The following is a 23,184-nucleotide window of genomic DNA, read 5'->3' on the forward strand; positions in this document are numbered from 1 at the left end:
TTGTTGTATTTAGATCTCTGTTAACTGTTTGTGAAGAGCAGCCAAGGGTGATTCAGGCTGTTCTTGGTGGTTTTTTACCGTTGACCCATTGATGGAGAAGGATGTAGTTGCTCTCACTCAGTAGCTGAAGTCGCACGAATTGTGGGTGTAGTTGTGTCCTATGGGGACTGTTGTTGTCTCCCACTCAGGTAGACACAAATTACAATTGAATAGCCATCAAAAAACTTTTCAATCTTGTGGTTTCAGAGTGTTGTTGGGGTTGCTGGAAAGCAGAATATGTTCTTAAGCCCCAGGAATCTGCTAGAGCACTGTCTCTTTAAATATCCCAAATAGTCAAGCCGCTTTTAAAGCTTCAAAATGGCGGCACCCTCCGGACCAGGAAAAGTCCACAGCTCAGCCCAGCTTCCTCCTTACCTTCTCCGTTTATTCCCCAGCCACCAGAGCATTCCTCTGTGCAATTCCTGGCTAGCAGGGCTGATTTTAGGTTAATTCTTAGGTCCTACCACCACTCGTGAATCTCCAAGCTGTCTGTGTCGTCAGGATCGCTCAGGATCGCTGCCAAGCCGCAGCTCCAGCTGTCTCCTTTTTTGGTATTTTCACGCAAATTTTTCTGCTAGTTGAGGTTTAGTCCACTTCTATATCCTTCCCTTCAAGGCTCAGTGGTCCGGGATTATCTTTTGTGTCTGTGTTAATTGGTTTCCTTTTTCTTTGTTGAAGAGGGTCTGTGCATCTTTCTGCCTAGTCCGCCATCTTGCCGGCCAATCCGCAATACATATTTTAAATATATTTTCCAGTTTCTAATTATTTACAACAGGAGTATAGGTCTAGTTCCGTTTATTCTGTTATGTCTAGAAGTGGAAGTCTTGCTGACCATTATATTTTCAATTTTTTTTTTTTCCAGCCACCTTTAGTCTGAAATATACCAATCTATGATAGCTAAGTAATACTGTTAATTCTGGTTGTAATTTAAGAAATTAATTTGTATACAGTTTTTAAAATGTGTCATTGATAAAAATTTAACCTTTCAGGTATACCATATTCTCCCTTTTTTATTGTAGTCTGTTGCCTCCTATGGGTAAGGAGAAAAACAAACCAAAGCAAAAAAAAAAAACAAAACCCTAAACGAAAGTGCTAGATGTAATACTAATTGATTGTTACATTTCTCATATTTTAGACCTAAAGATTGTCTTCGGTCTATTATGAGGAGGGTGAACCATAAGGATCCTCATGTTGCTATGCAAGCTCTGACTGTAAGTGGTTTCATATGAAGTTCTACCACAAAATTAGCTGCCAAAATTGAGCTTTTTTATTCATTAACTCTTCTAATTTTATGCTTTTAGCTTCTGGGAGCATGTGTCTCAAACTGTGGCAAAATTTTTCATTTAGAAGTATGTTCAAGAGATTTTGCTAGTGAAGTAAGCAACGTATTAAATAAGGTAAGGAACGTTATAGCCAGAAAATGAGTTGAAGTGGTTTTCTTTCTTCATGTATTTTATAGTCACATTCTGTACATTTTAAATCATATGGGACTGTTGTCATTACTTACCATTGAGTCAGTTCGGATTCATTTAGACCCTGTAGGATGGAGCAGAATTGCCCTATACAGTTTTCTAGGCCGAAATCTTTCTAGGAGCAAATCATAAACTCTGTTCCCACAGTTGATGGGTTTGAATTGCTGACATTTTGGTTTATAAACAAGTACCTAAGCATTGGGCCACCAGGGCTTCTTCATGTAGGACTGGTCTGTACTTTTTTTTTTTTTTTTAAAGCCTTTATTGGCTAAAAAACAGATATGTAAGGATATATATATATATTCAGTGTCTAAGGAGCTGTGGTGGCACAAAGCCTAAGGCATTTGGCTGCTAACCGTAAGGTTGACTGTTCAAACTCACCAGCCGCTTGTGGAAGGAGGATGGGGCAGTCATTCTCCTGTAAAGATTTACTGCCTTGGAAACCCATTGGGGGTTGCTATGAGTCAGAATCGTCTCTATGGCAGTGTATATAAGTATATAAGAAAGGGTTGTATTTTGCTGAAGAGACTGGAAATTCACATAACTTTGAGAGAGTATATTTAATCTCTTCTTTCAATTAAAAAAATGTATATTTCTCCACCTGCTTAAATAGTACCAGTATATTTTAGGTATAGTTTTTATAAGCATATTTGTAGTCATAGAAGTATTTTTCTAATGTCAAGTTCTTGAGAAATAATGCTGAAATGTATGGTGCTGTTCATTTTCATCTTGATATGTGTAGGACCTTTATTTTGGCCATCATAGAAATTTAATACTATCCTATCTAGTTAACTGTATATAGAAAAGTAATTCAAATCATAAAATTTAGGGTAGCAAATAATATATGAGCTTCCCCAGTAAAAAATCTGTGCATTCTAATGGTTTTTATTTCTTTTTGTATTATATTTCAAGAAAAAAAGTTAAAGTGGAAAAAGGGAAAATGTGTCCTGTTTTTCAGGGAAAATAAGTATTTTCAGGGCTCAGTAGAAAAAAGTGGTTAAGAAATGTGATAAGAATTTAAAATTCTGTACATCTTTTGAAACATGATTATATATTAATTTTCTTTTCCTTGAATAACTGAGTATTTAGTTATACATAATATTTATTAATTAAAAACATTCTTTAATATCCTGTATGTCTAGCAAAATGTTCAAGTATTTATGAAGAGATTCTAATATTTTTTTATAACTTAAATGAAAATGTAGACTATAAACTTGATTATATAGTTATGTGTACAAATATTTTTAAGCACCAACTGTATATAGGAGAAAGGAGTGTTCTTTATTTTGCATGTGTTTTACAGTGAAAATGTGGGCTTTACAGTTGAGGGAGGAAAAGTTATTTTGAAGAAATGAAGTGCCCAGGTGCTTTAACAAGCAGTGAGCCTCAAACATATCAGTCTTCAGATAATTAAGCAACTTGGGGAAAACACCCATTAACGAACATTAAAAGTTAGGAATTAGGTTTAAAGGAACTGTCCCTTTTATTCTCTCCTTCCAAGAAATTGTTTAAATTGGCCTCAAAAAATAAAACAGAAATCTATTTTTCTTTGTCTTCCTGATCTACAAAGCTTGCTTAAGGACTTAATAATACTTGGAAAAGTCCTACTTCTATGTTCTTCAAAAGAAGTTATTTAATCTGTTTAAATTTTGAAGTCAGGCATGCATGGTACTGTCTCCTGTTATTTTATCACAGTGTCAATAATTTTAGTTCATTTTTTAACCATGTTTACTTATTTCAAGTGGTTCATCTACTACTAGGGGTAGTTTGTGATGTAAAGAGAGATGTACTACAACACTGTATCATTTTTATTTTTAAAGTATCTGTATTAGGTCATGAGATAGGAAATTGGTACTTTCTCATTAACGTTTTTTCTAATCCTTAGGGTCATCCTAAAGTATGTGAAAAATTAAAAGCTCTTATGGTTGAATGGACAGATGAATTTAAAAACGACCCACAGCTTAGTTTAATATCAGCAATGATTAAGAACCTTAAGGAACAAGGAGTTACTTTTCCAGCTGTTGGCTCTCAGGTATTCTGTAAAATTGTGTGTGTGTCACATTAGTTTCTCTAAAATGGTCATGTTTGTTTGAATTTTTCCTTCAAATTTAGGTGGTTTTTTGTAAGTAAAATTACTACTTCAGAGGAATTTTATTAATAATAATAATTTTGTCTTCAAAGGGACCAGAAAAATATAATAGTAGAATATTAGTGTGTTTCAGTCTCCATTTTTTCCACTATTTCTCCCTCTTTATAAATGCGTTAGTTTAACATTTGTTTTAAGTTAACTTTATTATAGTTTTAAAATTTTATATATGGTTTTATTAATGTAAACAATAATTGCTTTATTGTATCAAGCAACACTGGCAGTCTTAATGCTATAATTTCATATATAGAGAATTGCAGCTCAAAAATAAGGCGATTCTTAAAATTTAGGGATAAGTTTAGAGGGTCTCTTGACTAGGGAATTTTTGAATACCTGTTGAAAAATAGGAAGGGGATGAAAAAAGGTCAAAGGGAAGAGAAACACATGAAACACTTTTTTCTTTAGTAGTAGCTAACTGGTTATTTCCCCCAACATCTGTGATTGACTAGAGAGGCTTCTTATCTTTCATCCATTATATTTATAGTTGATAAAAAGGTTATTTACCTAGTGGACTCAATCTCCAATGTACAGTATAGAAAAAAAAAAAAAAAAAACTAGGGTTGTCTTTTTTATTTCCTTTCTGGGTAACCAGTCTTTAGAATGCTTAGTGACTCCAGGGGTACTACAGTATGTAGTAAATTACCTTCTTTTTGGATAGGGGCAGAATATAGTGAGCGGTGTGAAACCATAAATAAAAAATTCTCAACTGTGGAGGGGCTCGAATTTGGGAGTTTCGACTACTACACATGTTGATTATCTTCCTAAAGTGTTTTCAGTGTGTGTGAGTGCTCTAAAGATGGGAAGACCCAGAGATAAATGTTTGGAAAGGAAGAAAAATACATTTTTTTTTTTTCTCACTAGAGAAAATTTGATATTTGAGTAGTTTAAGACTGATGAATTACATCTTTGAGAAGTTGTTGTTGTTACGTGCTGTCGAGTCAGACCCAATTCATAGCGACCCCTCATTGGGTTTTCGAGGCAGTAACACTATGGAAGTAGATTGCCTCATGTTTCTTACCAGCTTTGAGAAGTATACATTCACAATTTATGATTGGCATTTCTACTCCTAGAATAATTTCTAAAATCTGTATAATTAGGGAATAATTTTGTACATAATAATCCGAGCTATCTTCTAAGTTCCTGACTTACAATGGAAGCTATGTTTAGTTATCAAAGATTAGACTTAATCCAGATACCCAAAGAGTGTAAGTGTGCAACTTCTGTACCCTTGGAACCTTAATACTCGATGTGTGGTTCGTTGACCAGCCTCTTTGGTGTCATCAGGACACTTGTTAGAAAGCATCATCTTAGGTGCCACTCCAAAGCGGTGGATTCATTATCTCCATATCAACAAGATCCCCAGGTGGTTTTGTATGCACATTAAAGTTTGCTCTTGACTATAGCTTTCCATGCAGGTGAACATTTGCATTTCAGTTCATAAAGGAAGTGATTCTTCTAAGAAAAGGAAGAAGAATTAGTTATTTGTTATGTAGGGCAGTTTGGTTAACCGAAAATCTTTAGACAGCTACAAGAAAAACTTGAGGGATCCTCTAATTTAATCCCCTCATTTTACAGATGAGGAAACTGAGACCCAGAATGGTTAAATGACTTGCCCAGGGCCACAGCTAGTAGTTGACAGAGCTGGAACTAGAACACAGGCATCCTGACTCTCAGTTCAGTGTTCTTTCCACTACACGATCCTGCCTTCTGTTTGATATAGAGGTTAGTGGATATGTGTCTGTCCGGACTAGGCTTCAAGGACAAGAAGTGGAGTGAACACTGGCAAGAGCATTTACTTATTGATTGGTAGAGAAATTAGGTACTTTCTTGTTCCACAGATTCAAGACATAGGAAAGTAATAATAAAAATTAAATTACTTTTCTTCTCTTCAGTTTGATGTTATAAAGTATGTAAAAGATCATTTTATCATAGTTGTTATTTTTCAGCTATAAGAAGTGTATAAAATGTAGGTAAAGTAAAATGTGATGTAGTAGATTTTTTTTTTTCTGACAGACTTATCACTGGAAAATATGTGAAAAGAGCTCTGTGTTTGGTGAAAAAAATGTATCACCTAGGTTCAACTGAAACAGTTCTGGTGGTACATCCCTTAAGGCATTTGGCTGCTAACCAGCGGTTCAAACCCACCAACCGCTCCACAGAAGGAAGATGGGGCAGTCTACTTCTGTAAAGATTTACCTCGTGGGGTAAAAACCTAGTGGGGGTCATTATGAGTTGGAATCGACACAAGGTCAATGGGGTATTTTATTTTTGTTTTTTTAGGTTCAACTTACAGAACTCCTAGATTTTAAAGATGATTAGTTCAATCACTATTATATTTTAATCAGATGAGATTTTTTTTGGAGCATACTTAACAAGAAAAACCCTAAAAATAGAAATATTTTTGTAAGTATCTATTTTTCAATGAAAGTATTGAAGGACATAATGTAAAAATGCTAAGAAAAGTCATGCTTCAGTCATTTAACTCATGCTATTACAGTTCTGTTAGCACTAGTGTTTGATGGTAGAGAGAGATCTAATGCTAGCTAGTGCTACTACTGAATCTGACTACTTAGTAAAATGAATACTATTTGTACTTAAACCTGATGATAGAAAGGAACTTCAAAAGATGTGCAGTTCAAGAATGCTGGACTTAATGTAGCTTGCTTTTGGGCTGATTGAGATTTTTCTGCAGAAGGTCGATATATTTACATTGTGAGAATCACTAAATGAAGAAAAAAAAATTTCATAAATAATGAAAAAGGTGGTTTTTGACCAAGCATGCCTTCAGTTTTCAGAGTTGTATAATGATTAAAACGTTGTTTAACTGAACAAGATTAGAACTAGTGATGAATAACAATTGAGAGAGATTAAAGTTATTTTCTGTGAAATCTGAAGTTTTTTTTCTTAGGATTTTTTTTTTAATTATGACGTGTACTGAGAAAACAATATAGAACTTTATTGTACTATAATGTTGAGTAGTTTGCCTCCCATTCACTCAACAAACATTTATTGATTGCTTGTTACATTTAGGCACATGGCCCTTGCCCTCAAGGAGCATTCAGTTTCTATTTTATAATAGAAACTGAAATTTATTGTCAGTTACTATGTGCCTTTTCTAAGCACTGTGTATTCGGTAATTTGGATATTTTTTAAAATACTATTTTTTTTAATTGATTGCTCTTGGGATTGCACATACATTCTTTACTTTTTGCAGTTTGCTTTGAGTTAAATATCATGTATAATGTCAAAATCTTGCACCTGTATAGGTTCATTTATGCTGTATTCCAACTTCCTTTATATTGTAGTTGTCATCAGTATTATATCTGTATACATGATAAACCCCATGAGACAGTGTTATACTTTTGTTTTAAATAATGAATAGGTCCCATTTCATCTGATTTTGGAAGTGACATGTATCAGTTTAATCCTCTCAAGAGCCTGTGAAATGTAGGTGCCATTATTCTTACTTAATAGATTAGGAACTGAGGCGCAGCAAGGTTAATGTATGCCAGGTTATACACCTGAAAAGTATGGGATCTGGGATTTGAACCCATGTCTGTCTAACTTCAAGGCTGCATTCTTAAATCACCCATATGATAGATAGTACCTTGTTTAAAAGTGTCAGAGGAACATAGAGGAGGGAATGGTTGGGTAAAACAGTTGGGAGTTTATCATAGGGAAAATGAGATAGCTGTTTATTGACTGGTGAGTTGAAACAGTGGAACTATTGAATATATAAAAAAATAGAAACAATTTGTTTTTATAATACCTACCTTTCCTTATTCACTGCTGCTGAGGTGATCCCAACTCACAGCGACCCTTCCTTGGGTTTCCGAGGCAGTATCTCTACAGAAGTAGATCTCCCAGTCTTCCTTCTGAGGATTGGCTAGTGGGTGTGAACCACCAGCCTTCTGGGTAGCAGTCAAATGCCTTAGGCACTATGCCACCAGAGCTCCTAATTTTTAGAATAGTCATCTCTTTTCCTCTCCCAACCCCTATGAGTGAGGGATAGGAAAATTGGAGAACAGCTCTTAAATATTATATCCCTTTCTTTGTGCTAGGCTGCAGAACAAGCAAAAGCAAGCCCTGCTCTAGTAGCCAAAGATCCTGAAACTGTTGCTAACAAAAAGGAAGAAGAAGATTTAGCAAAAGGTATGTATATTAAGTTCCTAATGGTGAAAATAAGCTACTTGTCTCTGATTTAATAATTATTTTATTTTGAGACATTTAGAAATAGTTTAAGAACTTTACAGCCAAAGCTGAAATCTGCGTTGTTCCCCTCCTCAGTGTCATTTTCTTCCTCTCTTCTGTAGATACAAACATGATCATAAGTATCCTTTCAGTCTGTGTTTTCATAATATTTTTACTTTAACAGATAATGTGGTAGTGAGTATTTTTTTTTTTTAATTTTTATTGTGATTTGGGTGAAAGTTTACAGAGCAAATTCACTTTCCATACAGCAGTTCACATACACTCTGTCTCATGACGTTGACTGTAATTTCTTACAATGCAACAGCTCCTCTCCCACATCTTCCCCATTACCACCTCTTCCCTGTATCCTTCCCTCCTATGCACTCCTGCCCCCTGAGCTGCTTCCTTGTACATACACAGCCCTTCCATTCCCCCATGATTGATCTCTCCAAGGAGTGTATCTCCCTAATATAAATGTTCAAGTTATATGCCTGTCTTTTGTTAGGCTGGAAGCCGCAGGAGTGGGTTCAATTTCAGACCTGAAGGCCAACCAGGGTCTGTAGTCTCAGTGGTGCCATCTGGCTCTATTAGACCAGCATACTTGGTCCTTTTTTCTTTTTTGTTTAATGATTTTAAGTTTTGTTTCACATTGTTTTCCCACTCTATCCGGGATCTCCTATATAGATTCCCCTTCCGAATGGTTAACAGTGGTAGCTGGACACCATCTGGTCCTTCTGGTCTCATAGTATTATAGACTGAGGATCCCATGGTGTGTACCAGTCGCTTGGATTAATTGTTTCCATGCATCTTTGGTTTTCTTCATTCTTACTTGCTTTGGATGAGGAGAGATCCATCATTGCATCTAGATGGTTGCTTGCAAGCTTTTCAGATCCCAGTCACTACTCGCCAAAGGAGGATATGGAACAGTGTTTCTGTGTAGTATGTTATGCCAATTGATCTTGATGTCCTTTGTGACTATGGTCCCAAGCCCACAGGTCCAACTACTTGCTCCCTCTGGGTAGTTGACTGTGGCCAAGAAGTGACTACAACCTTGCCCCTTGTCAGCTCTACTATATATCTGGGAGTTCTTACAGAATATACAAATAAATGTCTGAAATACAGTGAAACATTGTCTGCCAACCCTGTGCATGGTCTTGGGCTCACTCTTCCCTGCATAGACATACCTAATAGTTCAGCCTGTTCACCCATCTATCTGCCCATATATCATTGTTTGGCTTCATAGACAACACAGTATTACACAGTATGTGTAAAAGAGTTCATCTTTGTTGTCTACCTCCCATGAACCTCTTTATGTCTTCCTCTTCCTCAGTGCCACTGTGTTGATCACTCACATTTGGTACATTGCCCTTCCCTTCACCCAAAGCAATACTTGTCTCTACCTATCTAACAGTGTTCCCTCTAACAATAACGGACTACTACAATATTTGTCCTTCTGTTGCAGTGAGTATTCTTATTTATGTTCTCTTATGTACATATAAGTGACTTTTTCTACTGTAGTATTTGTTAGATCATAAGCTAGGTACATCTTCAACTTTGCTTAGTGGTTATATGATTTTTTCCATATCCTGTGAAGGCTTCCACCCCCCCCCCCCCCAATCTTATAACCATTAGATGAGCCCTGGTAGCTTAGTGGTTTGGTTGCTAATAAAAGGTCAGTGGTTTGAGCCTACCAGCTGCTCTGTGGAAGAAAGATGACGTAGTCTGCTTCTGTAAAGATTTATAGCTTTGGAAACTCTATGGAGCAGGTCTACTCTGCCCTATACAGTTGCTAGGAGTTGGAATCAACTCAGTGGTAGTGGGTTTGGGTTTTTTTTTTTTTGCCACCATTTGGTATTGTCAGAGTTTAACTTTTATGAACGTGATAGGTTTGAAATCGCGTCTAATTATTTTTATTTTCATTACTAGTGAAGCTGAATACTTTTTTATGTTTATTTACTGTTATGGTTTCCTCTTTGGTGAATTGCTTTTTTTCCCGAGTCGTCTAGAAAATCTTTATATTAGATAGTGCTCTTTGCCTATTAAATCTATTGTAGATATCTTTTCCTGGCTTTTGGCTTATACTTTGATAGTGGTGTGTTTTATCAAACGGAAGTTTTGAATTTTGGTATAGTTAAAATTTTTGCTTTTCTGTTGTGAGTTTTGCTTTTGTATCTTGTTTGAGATATTTTTCCCTACCTGAAGGTCTCAAAAGATATTTTCCTGTATTTTTTTCTAATTTTTTTTTTTTTTAAATAAGTCTGCAACGAGGCTTAGAACAGTGACTTCCCCAGTGATTTTGATTATCATTTTGGGAACTTAAGCTACAGGAATACATTAAAAAGTTGGAAGAAAATATATCAGCAGGTAAATTTTATAAACTCAAGTATCTTGAGTTTGCATCTTTTTATTACACAGAATAGAATAATTTGAAATGTATCCTTTCAATGAAAATAAGAATCTTCATACTGTGCAACTTTTTTGTTTATTTATTTTAAATTTTCAATTATAAATGAATGAATAAAATTGACAACGTGACTTTTAGAAGTACATTATATTAGGATATATCTTAATCTCTATCAAGATTAATGAAAATCCTTTTAAAGTCTTTGAGTTATCTTCAGATATCTTTTTTTACTTCTTTGGATTATTGGGTATATTAACTTTTTGGTTCTTTTAAAACCCATTGTTTTTCAGCTATTGAGTTGTCTCTGAAGGAACAAAGACAACAGACAGCTACACTTTCCAGTTTATATCCAAGCACATCCAGTCTCTTAACTAACCATCAACATGAAGGTCGAAAAGTTCGTGCTATATATGACTTTGAAGCTGCTGAAGATAATGAACTTACTTTTAAAGCTGGAGAAATCATTACAGTTCTTGATGACAGGTAAAGGTTACAATTAATATTCATATGAAAATTGAACATTCATATTTCACATTATTTCTGTTGAATATAGTTATGAGATGTAATAAAAAAATTAACTCAGATATTTTCTTTGTGACAGTTGGTTGCTTTGCCTGGGTTATATTGTCTAGATTCTTATTTTGCAATTTAATGTTTTAATTTTTGTTTAATAGTTTTTTGTTTCAGAGACCTAGTTTAATCCATTCCGTTTTGGTTCCATCTAAGAGTAATATCAGTTGTTAAACTAATAAAAGAGTTATATTTTAGAAAATACACAGAATATGTATATGTATTTGGAATTTGTAAGAAACATAATATGTTGTATATTTTCTTATGAACAGTTCTCATATAAAAACAGTATATACTTGTGGCTCAAATTCATTATAACTGGAATTAGACATTTAGATTATCATAGGAGAGGTGATATAGCACATCATCTTTTTTTTTTTTGCTGTAGCTTTATGATGCTTAACTCTATTGGAAATGAATTGTTAGTAATAATGAAGTACTAAAATTTTGCAAGTGATTTTTAAAAAGAAATTAGATTTAAGGTTACTTGACTGGAGGAAACTGAGGTAAAGTTTGAGCTTGTTAGCTGGAAATTGCACAAAGCCCTGTACATTTATTCATTTGAAAATTTTTTCAGTGCTTGCTAGTCATGTTCAAGGTACTGTGGATACAGTGGTGATCATTGGGTAACCCCTGTAAGTGTACTACTTATGAATGTTTTCTGCTACATATGGTGTAACCTTTTGTGTACTCTGTTGAGGGCTTGCTAAGTGTGGGGGCCATTTTTGGAGAGACCGTTCATAGCTTTATAGTAGATTCTTAGAGGGTTTGCCAACCTTCAAAAGGATACAGAGCTATGAGACAAGATGGCTTTCTGCTAACACACTCAGCAGACTCCCTCTGCCACAGAGACCTGGGAAAACCAAATGAAAAAGATACAAAGAATGAGCCTAGAAGTTTGAACATCAACTGAGAGGATAAAGAATTAGATGGAATGATGACTGGAAAGGGAAATAGAATGAGGTCAGTGACTGGTGAGAGAAAAAAAGCCGACACCACCCAAAACATCACTATTTTAAGCAAAGATGCATCAGACAAGGATGAGGAGAAGGCAACTTCATGAAACATTTAGCAATAAAAAAAAAAAAATACAGTGCAGACAGAACAAGAGGAATTGAAGGAGGAGGACATTAACTCAGCCTTATCGACTGCATGGACCCATCTCACCCAAAGGGAGAACACCACCAACAGCTCCTGCATCATTGGATCAACAACGGACAGTGGACAACACCTACGTGTGCCACCCACAGCTCCTCCAAATGGCGGAGACCCACACCCCCATTGCCACCAGTTACTCAGCCAACCTGGAGACAGCTGGGAGGTACCCCAGTGCTGCCAGACTAATGAACTAAGAAGCTGCCTGCCCCACACCTCCAGATATATCAAAACAAAGAAAAACAAAAACTAAGATGAGACAGACTTAGCACTCAACAAAGACAAGAATGTCAAAATGTTGGAGACGACAGACAACTTCAGTTCACAGGAAGAACAGGATAAGATAGTGGAAGCAAGTGACCAAAATAAAGAACTAGGAAATCTCTCTGAGGAAGAACAGGTAATAGAACTATCTGATAAGGAATTTAAAAAATGTATATAGGACCTTCCAAGAGCTCAAGGAAACCATAAACAGAAGCAAGGAAAAAGACAGACAATACCTGTGAAGAATTTGGGAAAATCATACAAGAACAAAATGACAAAATAAATAGACACTAGAAATCATACAGAAACACCAATTAGAAATCCAGAAGATAAACACTAAAATTACAGAGATGGAAAACACATTAGAGGAAACCAAAGAACAGAATCAAACTGGTTGAAGAACACATTTCCCAGCTAGAAGACAAATCACTTGTCACCAGCTTGTTTGAGGGAAAATTGGAAAAAAGAATGAAGAAAACCTAAGAGTGGTTTTGGTATAATATCAAAAGAAATAACATACATCTGATTGGAATTCCAGAATAAGAGGAGGTTAAAATAAAACAAACAACAACAAAAATAAAAAAAGAGAAAATTGTTGAAGACTTGCTACCAGAATACTTCCCCAATATCATGACAGACAAAAAGATTTCCAAGAACCTCAACCTAAGATAGAGCCCAAGAGAAAGTCACCAAGACATATCATAATGAAACTTTCTACACCAAAGACAAAAAAATCTTGAAAGCAACTCAGGAAAAATGAAATGTTACCTAGAAAGGGCAACTAATTAGACTAAACTCTGATTTCTTAGCAGAAACCATGCAGGCAAGAAGGCAGTGTGATGATGTATACAACACCTTGAAGGGAAAAAATTGCCCACAAAGAGTTATAGATCCAGCAAAACTGCCCCTCAAATATGGGGGTGAAATTAGGACATTCCCAGACAAACAGAAATGAAGAGAATTTGTAAAACCTAGACCAATCCTGTAAGAAATGTTAAAGGGAGTCAGTCCTTTGGACAGAGCACCAACAATGGAGGACAATGTAAGGTTAAGACACTTGGCAACACCACCCAGAGACAAAGCCAGAAAAAGAATTCTCCAAACTAAAATAAGGTTATAAATGGAAAATAGAGAACTAGAGAAGTCAGTCTATAAGCAGTCCCAACTGCAAAGCAAATAGAGGGAATAAATGGTACAGTTACAAAATTTCCAAATGGAGATGAGGTCAGGACACTATCAATATAGAGCAGACTGTTCCAAACTTAGGGAGATAAGAATTTACTACAGAGTAACCACAAAGAATATTAATAAGCCTTCTAACCAAAATAAAAGAAGAAAATCAGAAGGATTTAGTAAACACAAAATCAACAACAGTGCAGAAAAGGGAAAGAAAACTTGATAACAAAATGAACTCAGCACAGAATAATGTTCAGAACAAAAATTATCTACACTGCAACAAAACCCACAAAAGAATGACAGCAAAAAATTCATACCTATTATTAACCACAATGAATGTAAATGAATTAAACATACCAGTCAAGAGAAAGAGAGTGGCAGATGGGATAAGAAAGCATGACTCATCAATATGTTGCCTACAAGAGTCTCACCTTATACACAAAGATAAAAATAAAAATTAAGGGATGGAAAAAATATATTAAGCTAGTGACAACTAAAAAAGGAAAAAAGTGGCAATAATAATTTCTGATAAAGCAGACCTTAAGGTGAAAGCCACCTAAAGGACAAGGAAGGATATTATATAATAATAAATGGGCCAATCCATCTAGAGGGCATAACCATAATAAATACCAGTGAACCCAATGAGAGAGCTCCCAAATACATAAAACACACATTAGCTGAACTGAAAGAAGAAACAGATAGTTCTACAATAATAGTAGAAGACTTTAACACACCACTTCTAATGAAGGACAGAACAATTAGAAACTCAACAAACATACCAAAAATCTCAACACAGGCAGCTTGACATCACAGACACATACTGAACACTTTACCCAACAAAAGAGCAATACACATTCTTTTGTGTGTGTGTGTGTGTATGTGTGTGATTTGGGTGAAAGTTTATAGAGCAGATTCACTTTGCATACAGCAGCTAATGTACACTTTGCCTTATGACATTGAGTGCAGTTTCCCAGTGCAACAACTCTCCTGCCACTTCCTCCCCATAGTTACCTCTTCTCTTTGTCCTTCCTTCCTTGCACTTCTGACTCCTGTGCTGTCTCCCTATGCATACACAGCCCTTCTATTCTCCCATGATTGTTCTCTGCAAGGAGTGTATCTATCTAATGTAAATGTTCAGCTCATATGTCTTTTGTTTGGCTGGAGGCCACAGGAATGAGTTCAGTTCCAGACCTGAATGGCAGCTAGGGGCCATAGTCTCAGAGGTTCCAGCAGGCTCTATCAGACCAGCAAACCAGGTCCCCTTTTTTTTTTTGTTAAAGATTTTAAATTTTGTTACACATTGTTGTCCCACTCTATCCAGGATCTCCTACAGAGGTCCCCCTCAGAGTGGTTGACAGTAGTAGCCAGACACCATCTAGTTTTTCTGGTCTCATAGTCGTATAGGCTGAGGATTGCATGGTATACCCGTTGCTTGGACTAATTGTTACCATACATCTTTGGTTTTCTTTGTTCTTCTTTGCTCTGGACAAGGAGAGACCCGTCAATGCATTTAGATGACTGCTTGCAGGCTTTTGAGATTCCAGTTGCTACTTGCCAAAGTAGGATGGCAATACTCATTCTTTTGTAGTGAACATGGATCATTCTCCAGAATAGACCATATGTTAGGCCACAAAACAAGCCTTAATAAATTTAAAAACATTGAAATACCACAAAGCATCTTCTCATATCACAGTACTATGAAATTAGAAATTAGTAATAGGAAGATCAGGGACAAAAACTCAAATGCATAGAAACTGAGTTAACGCTCTACTCAAAATTCCTGGGAAACACAAGTAATAAAATGTGAAATAAAAATTCCTAGAAACAAATGAAAATGAAAACACAGCATACCAAAACGTTTGGGACACTGTGAAAGCAGTATTCACTGGTCAATTTATAGCAATACATGCATACACCAAAAAAAAAAAAAAAAGGAACCAAAACCAGTGCCTCAACCCAAAAGCTCTTTAACGTTTAGGAAAAGAGCAATAAAAGAAGCCTATAGAGTCTAGAAGAAAGGAAGTAATAAAGACTAGAGAAGAAATAAACAAAATAGAAAAGAGAGAAACAATAGAAAAAATTAAGACTAGAAGCTGGTTCTTTGATAAGTTTAACAAAATTAACAAACCACTGGCAAGTTTAAGGAAAAGAAAAGAAGGTGCAGATAACCCGAATAAGAAATGAAATGGGTGACATCACAACAGAACAAACGGAAATAAAAAAGATAATAACAGTATACTGTGGAGAATGTACACCAACAAACTTGAAGACCTAGAAGAGATGGTTAAATGTCTAGAAACATATAACCTACCTAAACTAACATAAACTCAGGCAGAAAAGTTGAAGAGACCTATAACAGAAGAAGAAATTGAACAGGTAATTAAAAAAAAAAAAAAACTACCAACAAATAGAGCTCTGGCCCATACCACTTCACAGGAGAATTCTACTAAACATTCAGAAAAGAACTGATAAAATTCTACCCAACTATTCCAGAATATAGAAAAGGATGGGATACTCCAAGATTCATTTTATGAAGCAAGCATAACTGATACCAAAATCAGACAGACACCACTGTAAAGTAAAATTACAGACCAATATCTCTCATGAACATAGATGCAAAAATCTTCAATAAAATCTTAGCCAATAGACTCCAGCAACCTATCAAGAAAGTAATACATCATAACCTAGTAGAATTCATACCAGGCATACAAAGATGTTTTAGCATTAGAAAAACAACGTAATCTACCCCATAAATAAAACAAAGGAAAAGATCTCCATGATCATATCAATCAGTGCAGAAAAGGCATTTGATGAAATCTAGCACCCATTCCTGATAAAACCTCTCTGCAGAATAGTAATGGAAGGGAAAATGCTCAGAAGAGGTAAAACTATGTTTGCAGATGATACGATCCTATATATAGAAAACCTAAGAGATTCAGCAAGAAAACTACTGAAACTAATGAAAAGATTTAGCATAGTGTCAGGATACAAGATCAACATATAGAAATTGGTTTTTATATCAGCAGACATCTCTGAAAAGGAAATAAGGAAAACACCATTTACAATAGCTACCAAAAAGATAAAGTACTTAGAAATTAATCTTATAGGGACACAAAAGACCTGTACAAAGAAAACTATAAAACACTACTGCAAGAAACTATAAGAGACCTACATAAGTGGAAGAACATAACATGCTTATGATATGGAAGACTGAACATTGTGAAAATGTCAGTACTACCCAAAGTAATCTATAGATTCAGTGCAATCCCAATCCAGATTCCATCAACATTCTTTAAGGACATGGACAAACCAATGACTAAATTTATATGGAAAGTAAAGAGACCTCAAATAAGCAAAGCACTACTGAAAAAGAAGAAGAAAGGAGGAGGTCTCACACTCCAAGATCTCAAAACCTACCATATAGCCACAGTAGTCAAAACAGCCTGGTGTTGGTAAGACGAGAGACACAGACCAGTGGAACACAGTAAAGACCCCAGAAATAGATGAATCCACTTACGGTCAGCTAACCTTTGACAAAGGGCCAAAATCCATTAAATGGGGAAGGAGATAGTCTTTTTAACAAATGATGTTGGATATCCATTTGCAGACAAATGAAACAAGATCCATACCTTACACCATACACATAAACAAACTCAAGATGCATCAAAGACCAAACTATAAAGTTCATCAAAGAAAAAAATAGAAGCAAACTCAGGAGCCCTACTTTATGGCACATGTAGAGTATCAGATGTCACCAATGATATACAGACAGCAGAAGACAGACTAGATGACTGGGACCTCCTAAAAAATTATATCCTTATGTATTTCAAAAGGCTCTTTCAAAAGTAAAATGAGAACCTACAGATTGGAAAAAAATATTTGGCAATGACATGTCTGACAAGATACTTTATAAAATTTACTGAAAACTTCAACAGCTCAACAGCAGAAAGACAAACAACCCAATTAAAAAATTGGCAGAGGGCACGAACAGACACTTTGCCACAGAGGATATTCAGGCAGCTAACAAACACATGAAGGAATGATCACAACCATTAGCCATTAGAGAGATACAAATCCAAAGAACAATGAGATACTACTCATCCCAGCAAGAATAGCAAAGTTCAACAAGACAGAAAACAACAAATTCTGGTGAGGGTTTGGAGAGAATGGCACTATCATACACTGTTGGTGGGACTGTAAAATGTGGAAAACAGTATGGTGTTTCCTTAAAAAGTTGGAGATAGAAATACCACTTGACCCAGCAATTCACACTTCTAGGAATATATCCTAAAGAGGTGAAATCGGATACACAGATATATACACACCCATGTTCATCGCAGCACTATTCACAATGGCAAAGAGATGGACACGACCTCAGTGTCCATCAATGGATTAATGGATAACTCAACTGTAGTACATACATACAATAGAACATTATGTAACAGTAAAGAAAAATGAATCTGCAAAACACCTCACAACATGAATGGACTTGGAAGAGATTATGCTGAGTGAAATAAGTCAGTCACAAGTACTATGAGTCCAGTGTTACAAAAAGTCAAGGAAAGATTTACACATGGAAGGAAACTTTATTGGTTATCAGGGGTTGGAGGGGAGGACAGGGAATAATGTTAGCTAAGTAAGGGACATATAATATATAATGATTTGGGTGAAGGGAGAGGCAGTATACCAAAAGCAAGTGACAAGCACAGTATCATTAAGGACAAGGAAGACATGGAGAGGTGCACAAGAGATACAAAAAGAGACATAGGGAAAAGGCAACCACAGGGAGGAAATGGGAAGAGAGTTGTTACAATGTAGGGATTTCAGTGAATGTCACAAAACAAACTGTGTATGAACTATGGAATGGGAAATAAATTTATTCTGTAAACTTTCACCCAAATCACAATAGAAAGTTAAAAAAACAGAAGATAAAAAACTTTTTGTTTAACCTCTTCATACCTTTTTTGAGGCCCCATTTCTTACTTGTAATAAAGATACATTCATGGCCTCCTTCACTGGATTATTGTGAGATTCAGATCTGGTAATGTAAGTTTAACAGTATAGAAAATAAAGGTGTATAGAGGTAAAAGTCTTTATTATAGTAAAGCATTCTTTTTTATTCATCATAGTGATCCCAACTGGTGGAAAGGTGAAACCCATCAAGGCATGGGGTTATTTCCCTCTAATTTTGTGACTGCGGATCTCACTGCTGAACCAGAAATGAGTAAGTATTTTTCAGTATGTCAGTGGATGATAATCTATAATCCTTCTCTTATTGAAAGTTGACTAAGCTTAACTTTCCAGAGCAGTGACTTGTACACGTTAGTTCTTAAAAAATGCAGCTGCCTAAGGAGTAGATTATTTACTAGAGATTATCTGTCTCCTAATATTATCTATAATCTGGACTTTAAAAGTGTTATGGAATTCATATATTACGTATTTTCCTTATTTTCAGCTGATAAAAATGTGACAAATATAATGTAACTTCAAAGAGGATTCTTTGTCTTCAAAAATTGGGAACATTTTTTCTAGGATATAGCCCCAAACTTGGAAGCAGTAGCTTCCAAGCAACATAATAGCTTTTCTAAGTCCCCACGTCAGATATTCACAAGCAGCCTTACTAACTAATCATATACATCATTTTTTTTTGTTTGATTTCTAAGTTTTTGCCATCTAGGAGAAATGAAATAGAGAGACCATGGAGAAAAAGTGGTGTTAGTTCAGGAATAGCAGTTGTAGGAGATGTAACTTTAAATAGCCGAAAAGTATTGGACAGGTTACCATGTATCTATATAATACAGTACTTTAAAGAATCTTCAGAATGATGGCTTTGAGTCATCAAGAAATGTTTGTCATAATCTCTCTCTGTTTAAGAAAACAAACATGCTTAATTCTAGAATTAAAATGTTAAGTTTTAAAGATATTTTGCATATAAATTGGCAAAGTATCTCCTCTTTCTGTGGTACCAGATGGAAATGAACAATAGAAATTTTAAACCAAAAGATGGTTAGGTCTTTTTTAGTTTATAAAAATTTGAGAAAAGAGTCCTTGTTTTAGTCATGTTTTTATCTAGCAATACTGAATTGTTACCCAGAATACTTACAGCTCAAATATTTATAGCATGAGGGATTTATGAATGTATGTGTAGCAGTAAAAGGATAATTTTTCTTTAAAAACATAAGAGCACTCCTCTTTCAAGAGAAGCGTGTAACAACAAACCAGAGATTACAGGTTTATAATAAAATGATACCTTCTCATAGTTATTGCCAGTATGTCTCATGTTGTCTTTTGTAGAGATAGATTCTTGATACCTATTCTTTTAATGAAGTTCTTGTTAGAAGTTAAAAACATGTTACAGAACCTTGCTTGAGTGGTAGTGCACAGTGTGTCACCTTTTTAACCTGGGGTGGTAATGGTGTTTCTTTCTTTTTCGGTTCTGATCAGCTGTTGGAAAGGATGCAGTTCACTTTGGTTCAAGATGAAGTCCAAGACCTCATGTCTTATTTTTCTCATCATACAGAAATGCAGTTTCAATTTGATTGTTCTAGTTCTTCTCATATATTTTACATTGAATCATCTAAAAGAGATATACTAGTGTAAATTTATGTAACGGGGTTATATTTCTCAAGATTGGAAAAATGCTAGCATGAGTCCTTAACTTGCCAAATAGTAATACATGCCCTAATGAGTGTGGTTTTGTTTAAGTGAAAATTTGTATTACTAATTTTTAAAATTTTCGTGAAAAACTGTTTGGAGTGCAAGGGAAGATTAATATAGTTTATAAATATATTTTATTAATAAAAATTTAATATAAATATTGTATAGATTTATTTATATCAATACAAAAATCATATTTTATATATATATATATATAAATACATGTTGATAATATTAGTCCCTGTAAGAAAAAGGGTTGCAAATTTATGCATAGTCAGCTGTTAGGAGAGGAAGTTGGCCATGTGTTCTCTGATGGGTAGCACCCAATGCAGTGCTATCCCATCTTTGTATTTGTTAGTAGCTCAAGATACAAAGAGCACATATGGTCTGTAGCAGATGCCTCTTTTCCCTCCACAGAAAATGAAATCACCTGAAACTTGTTTTGGTATGTAGCTTTTTGCTTATGATGAGTTGACTGGGATGAATATATTCCTTATATTGGAAATTAAAATATTTTCACTTTATAAGGAAGCACACAACACAGTATAGATAAGTGATATGACCTCTTGTTCTCCAAGTGAAATCACAGGCCAGATTCCAATAGTTTGGGCCACTAGAGCCAGGTAGACATTCAAATCCAGGCTTTGCCATCTATTAGCTATCTCTTGTGTAAGAATTTTTAATTTTCCTAAGGCACAGGTAAGGAGCTCTGGTGGTGTAGTAGTAAGGCATTTGGCTGCTCACCCAAAAGTTTGATAGTTCAGACCTACTAGTTGCTCCGCAGAGAAAGATGAGGCAGTCTGCTTCTGTAAAGATTTACATCTTTTGAAAACCCAATGGAGGTTGCTATGAGTCGTAATTGACATGATGGCAGTGAGTTTGGTTTCTGGAAGGCACTGTTAGAGTTCTGGTGGCACTGTGGTTCTGGCAGTTGGCTCTTAACCAAATGGTCAGTGGTTTGAACATACCGGCTGCTCTGCAGGAGAAAGATGAGGCAGTCTGCTCCTGTGAAGATTTACAGCCTTGGAAACCCTGTGGGGCTCACTATGAGTTGGAATCGACTTGATGACAGAGGGCTTTAAGGCACTGTTAACTTCATTTAAAATATATATCTCATAGGATTGTTTTGTAACTCACTGGGGAAATGTAATACACCCTCAGGCGTATTTGTTGTTGTTGTTACCTGCTGTTGAGTCGGACCCGACTCATAGCTACCCCTCCTTGGGTTTCCGAGGCAGTATCGCTACGGAAGTAGATTGCCCCATCTTCCTTCCGAGGATCAGTGAATATTATTTCCCTACCTTAATTCTTCTTTCCTCTCTCCCTTTCCATCTTGAATTTTAGCAATATTTTCATGAATACTGACCACATTAGTACAAGGATGAAAAGTATAGTCTTTACCCAGAAAGCAAGTTCATTCCTTTAAAGCTGTATATGCCTCTCAGTATTATTTTGGAGAAAGTTAATTGCTATATTAATAATAATCTTATATTATTCACTTAATATTTATATTAAATAATATTTAAAGGTTGGTGTGATGAGCAATCTCGAAGGTCAGTGGTTTATTGATCCTTTAATAAACCACTTTTTCATTCCAAAGTACAGTATTAACTAGAAAATGCAGGCTGGTTTAGTGGAAAATTCAGATCCCTGCCAAAGCCACTTGGAAAGTTCTCCACTGGCCTCTGTGTTCTCATCCTAAAAAGTCTTATCAGTGATGTCCAGGAAATACAATACTAATATTCTAGTTTATTACTTAAAGTAGCATGATTTTTTTTATCAAATGAGATTTTTATTTGAAAGACCAGTGATTTAGAAAGAGTGTTTATTTTTTTATTTTGCCGTTGTAAAATTCTGCTATTTGTCCACTAATTTACTATACTCTGATACATGGTACGTAATAATTTTTGTTTTAGAAATTTTACCTTTATATTTAGTGAATTACCTATTATGAAAAAAATGTAAAGTCTTTAGAAGAAGAATTTAAGAAATCTTGACAGAATTTTAAGGAAAAGATAAATGTTGTATATTTTCCAGTTAAAACAGAGAAGAAGACGGTACAATTTAGTGATGATGTTCAGGTAGAGACAATAGAGCCAGAGCCGGAACCAGCATTTATTGATGAAGTAAGTACTTCCTTAGTGATAGCAGTTGTCGTTTTGTATTGAAGTTGAATCGTTTCTCTTTAAAAAAAAAAAAAAATTGAGTAATGCATGCATTTTTTTGTTATGGAAATTCAAACAGTACACACTAAGCAGAAATTCTTCTTGAAAGTTCCTCTCCTGACCTATTCTTAACATTACATTTACCTCTATCTCATTATTATAGTAATATTCAGCTTAATATTCCATAGAATAGATTTATCGTAATAAATTTAATTATTCTATCGATGGTCGCTTATGTTGTTTCCAGGTGTTTTTTTTTCTTTTCTTTCTTTCTGCTATTACAAACAGTATTGTAGTAAAAAATTTTTTGATTTAGTGTTTTAGTGTTTCTTTAGAGTAGATCACCAGCAGTGGAACTGCTGAGTTGAAGAGATTTTGTGTTTTCATTTTAATAGATACTGCTAATTTGTTCACCAAAATGGTAATTAACATTCCCATCAATGTTATGTGAGAGTGCCTATTTCCTTGTATACTCAACATTGGGTATTAAGATTGATTGCACATTACTCAGGAAGAAATGGGTCACTAACTGTTGACTGAATAAAATGAATTACTGTTCCAAAAAATAAAATGTCACTGAATTATTATTATTTTTTCATTGTGATTTAGGTGAAGGTTTAAAGAGCAAATTCACTTTCCATACAGTGGTTCACATATACTTTGTCTCATGACAGTGACGACAGTTTACCACAATGCAACATCTCCCCTTCCCCTTCCACTTCCTCCGCTTAGTTATCACTTTCCTGTGTCCATCCCTCCATGCACTCCTGCCCCTTGAGCTGTCTCCCTGTACGTAAGCAGCCCTTCTTTCTCCCATGATTGTTCTCTCCACGGAGTGTATCTGTTTGAGGTAAATGTTCAACCCATATGCCTGTCTTTTGTTTGGCTGGAAACCACAGGTGTGGGTTCAATTCCAGATCTGAAGGGCAGCTCGGGGCCATAGTC

General features: G+C 35.3%; 1 protein-coding gene across 1 annotated transcript in view; it reads left to right on the top strand.

Annotated features, from left to right (window-relative positions):
- STAM (signal transducing adaptor molecule) overlaps window positions 1-23,184 on the top strand; it is a 100,653-nt gene that overhangs the window by 44,497 nt on the left and 32,972 nt on the right. Inside the window, exons 2-8 of the mRNA XM_007936337.2 lie at window positions 1,175-1,250; window positions 1,341-1,436; window positions 3,397-3,543; window positions 7,719-7,809; window positions 10,543-10,735; window positions 18,547-18,641; window positions 22,112-22,200. Of these exons, the coding sequence (XP_007934528.1) occupies window positions 1,175-1,250; window positions 1,341-1,436; window positions 3,397-3,543; window positions 7,719-7,809; window positions 10,543-10,735; window positions 18,547-18,641; window positions 22,112-22,200 (787 nt within the window). The remainder of the gene's footprint in view (window positions 1-1,174; window positions 1,251-1,340; window positions 1,437-3,396; window positions 3,544-7,718; window positions 7,810-10,542; window positions 10,736-18,546; window positions 18,642-22,111; window positions 22,201-23,184) is intronic.

This window comes from Orycteropus afer, unplaced genomic scaffold, assembly GCF_000298275.1.
Source record: "Orycteropus afer afer isolate SDZICR_OR568_19922 unplaced genomic scaffold, OryAfe1.0 scaffold00035, whole genome shotgun sequence".
Lineage (NCBI taxonomy): Eukaryota > Metazoa > Chordata > Mammalia > Tubulidentata > Orycteropodidae > Orycteropus > Orycteropus afer.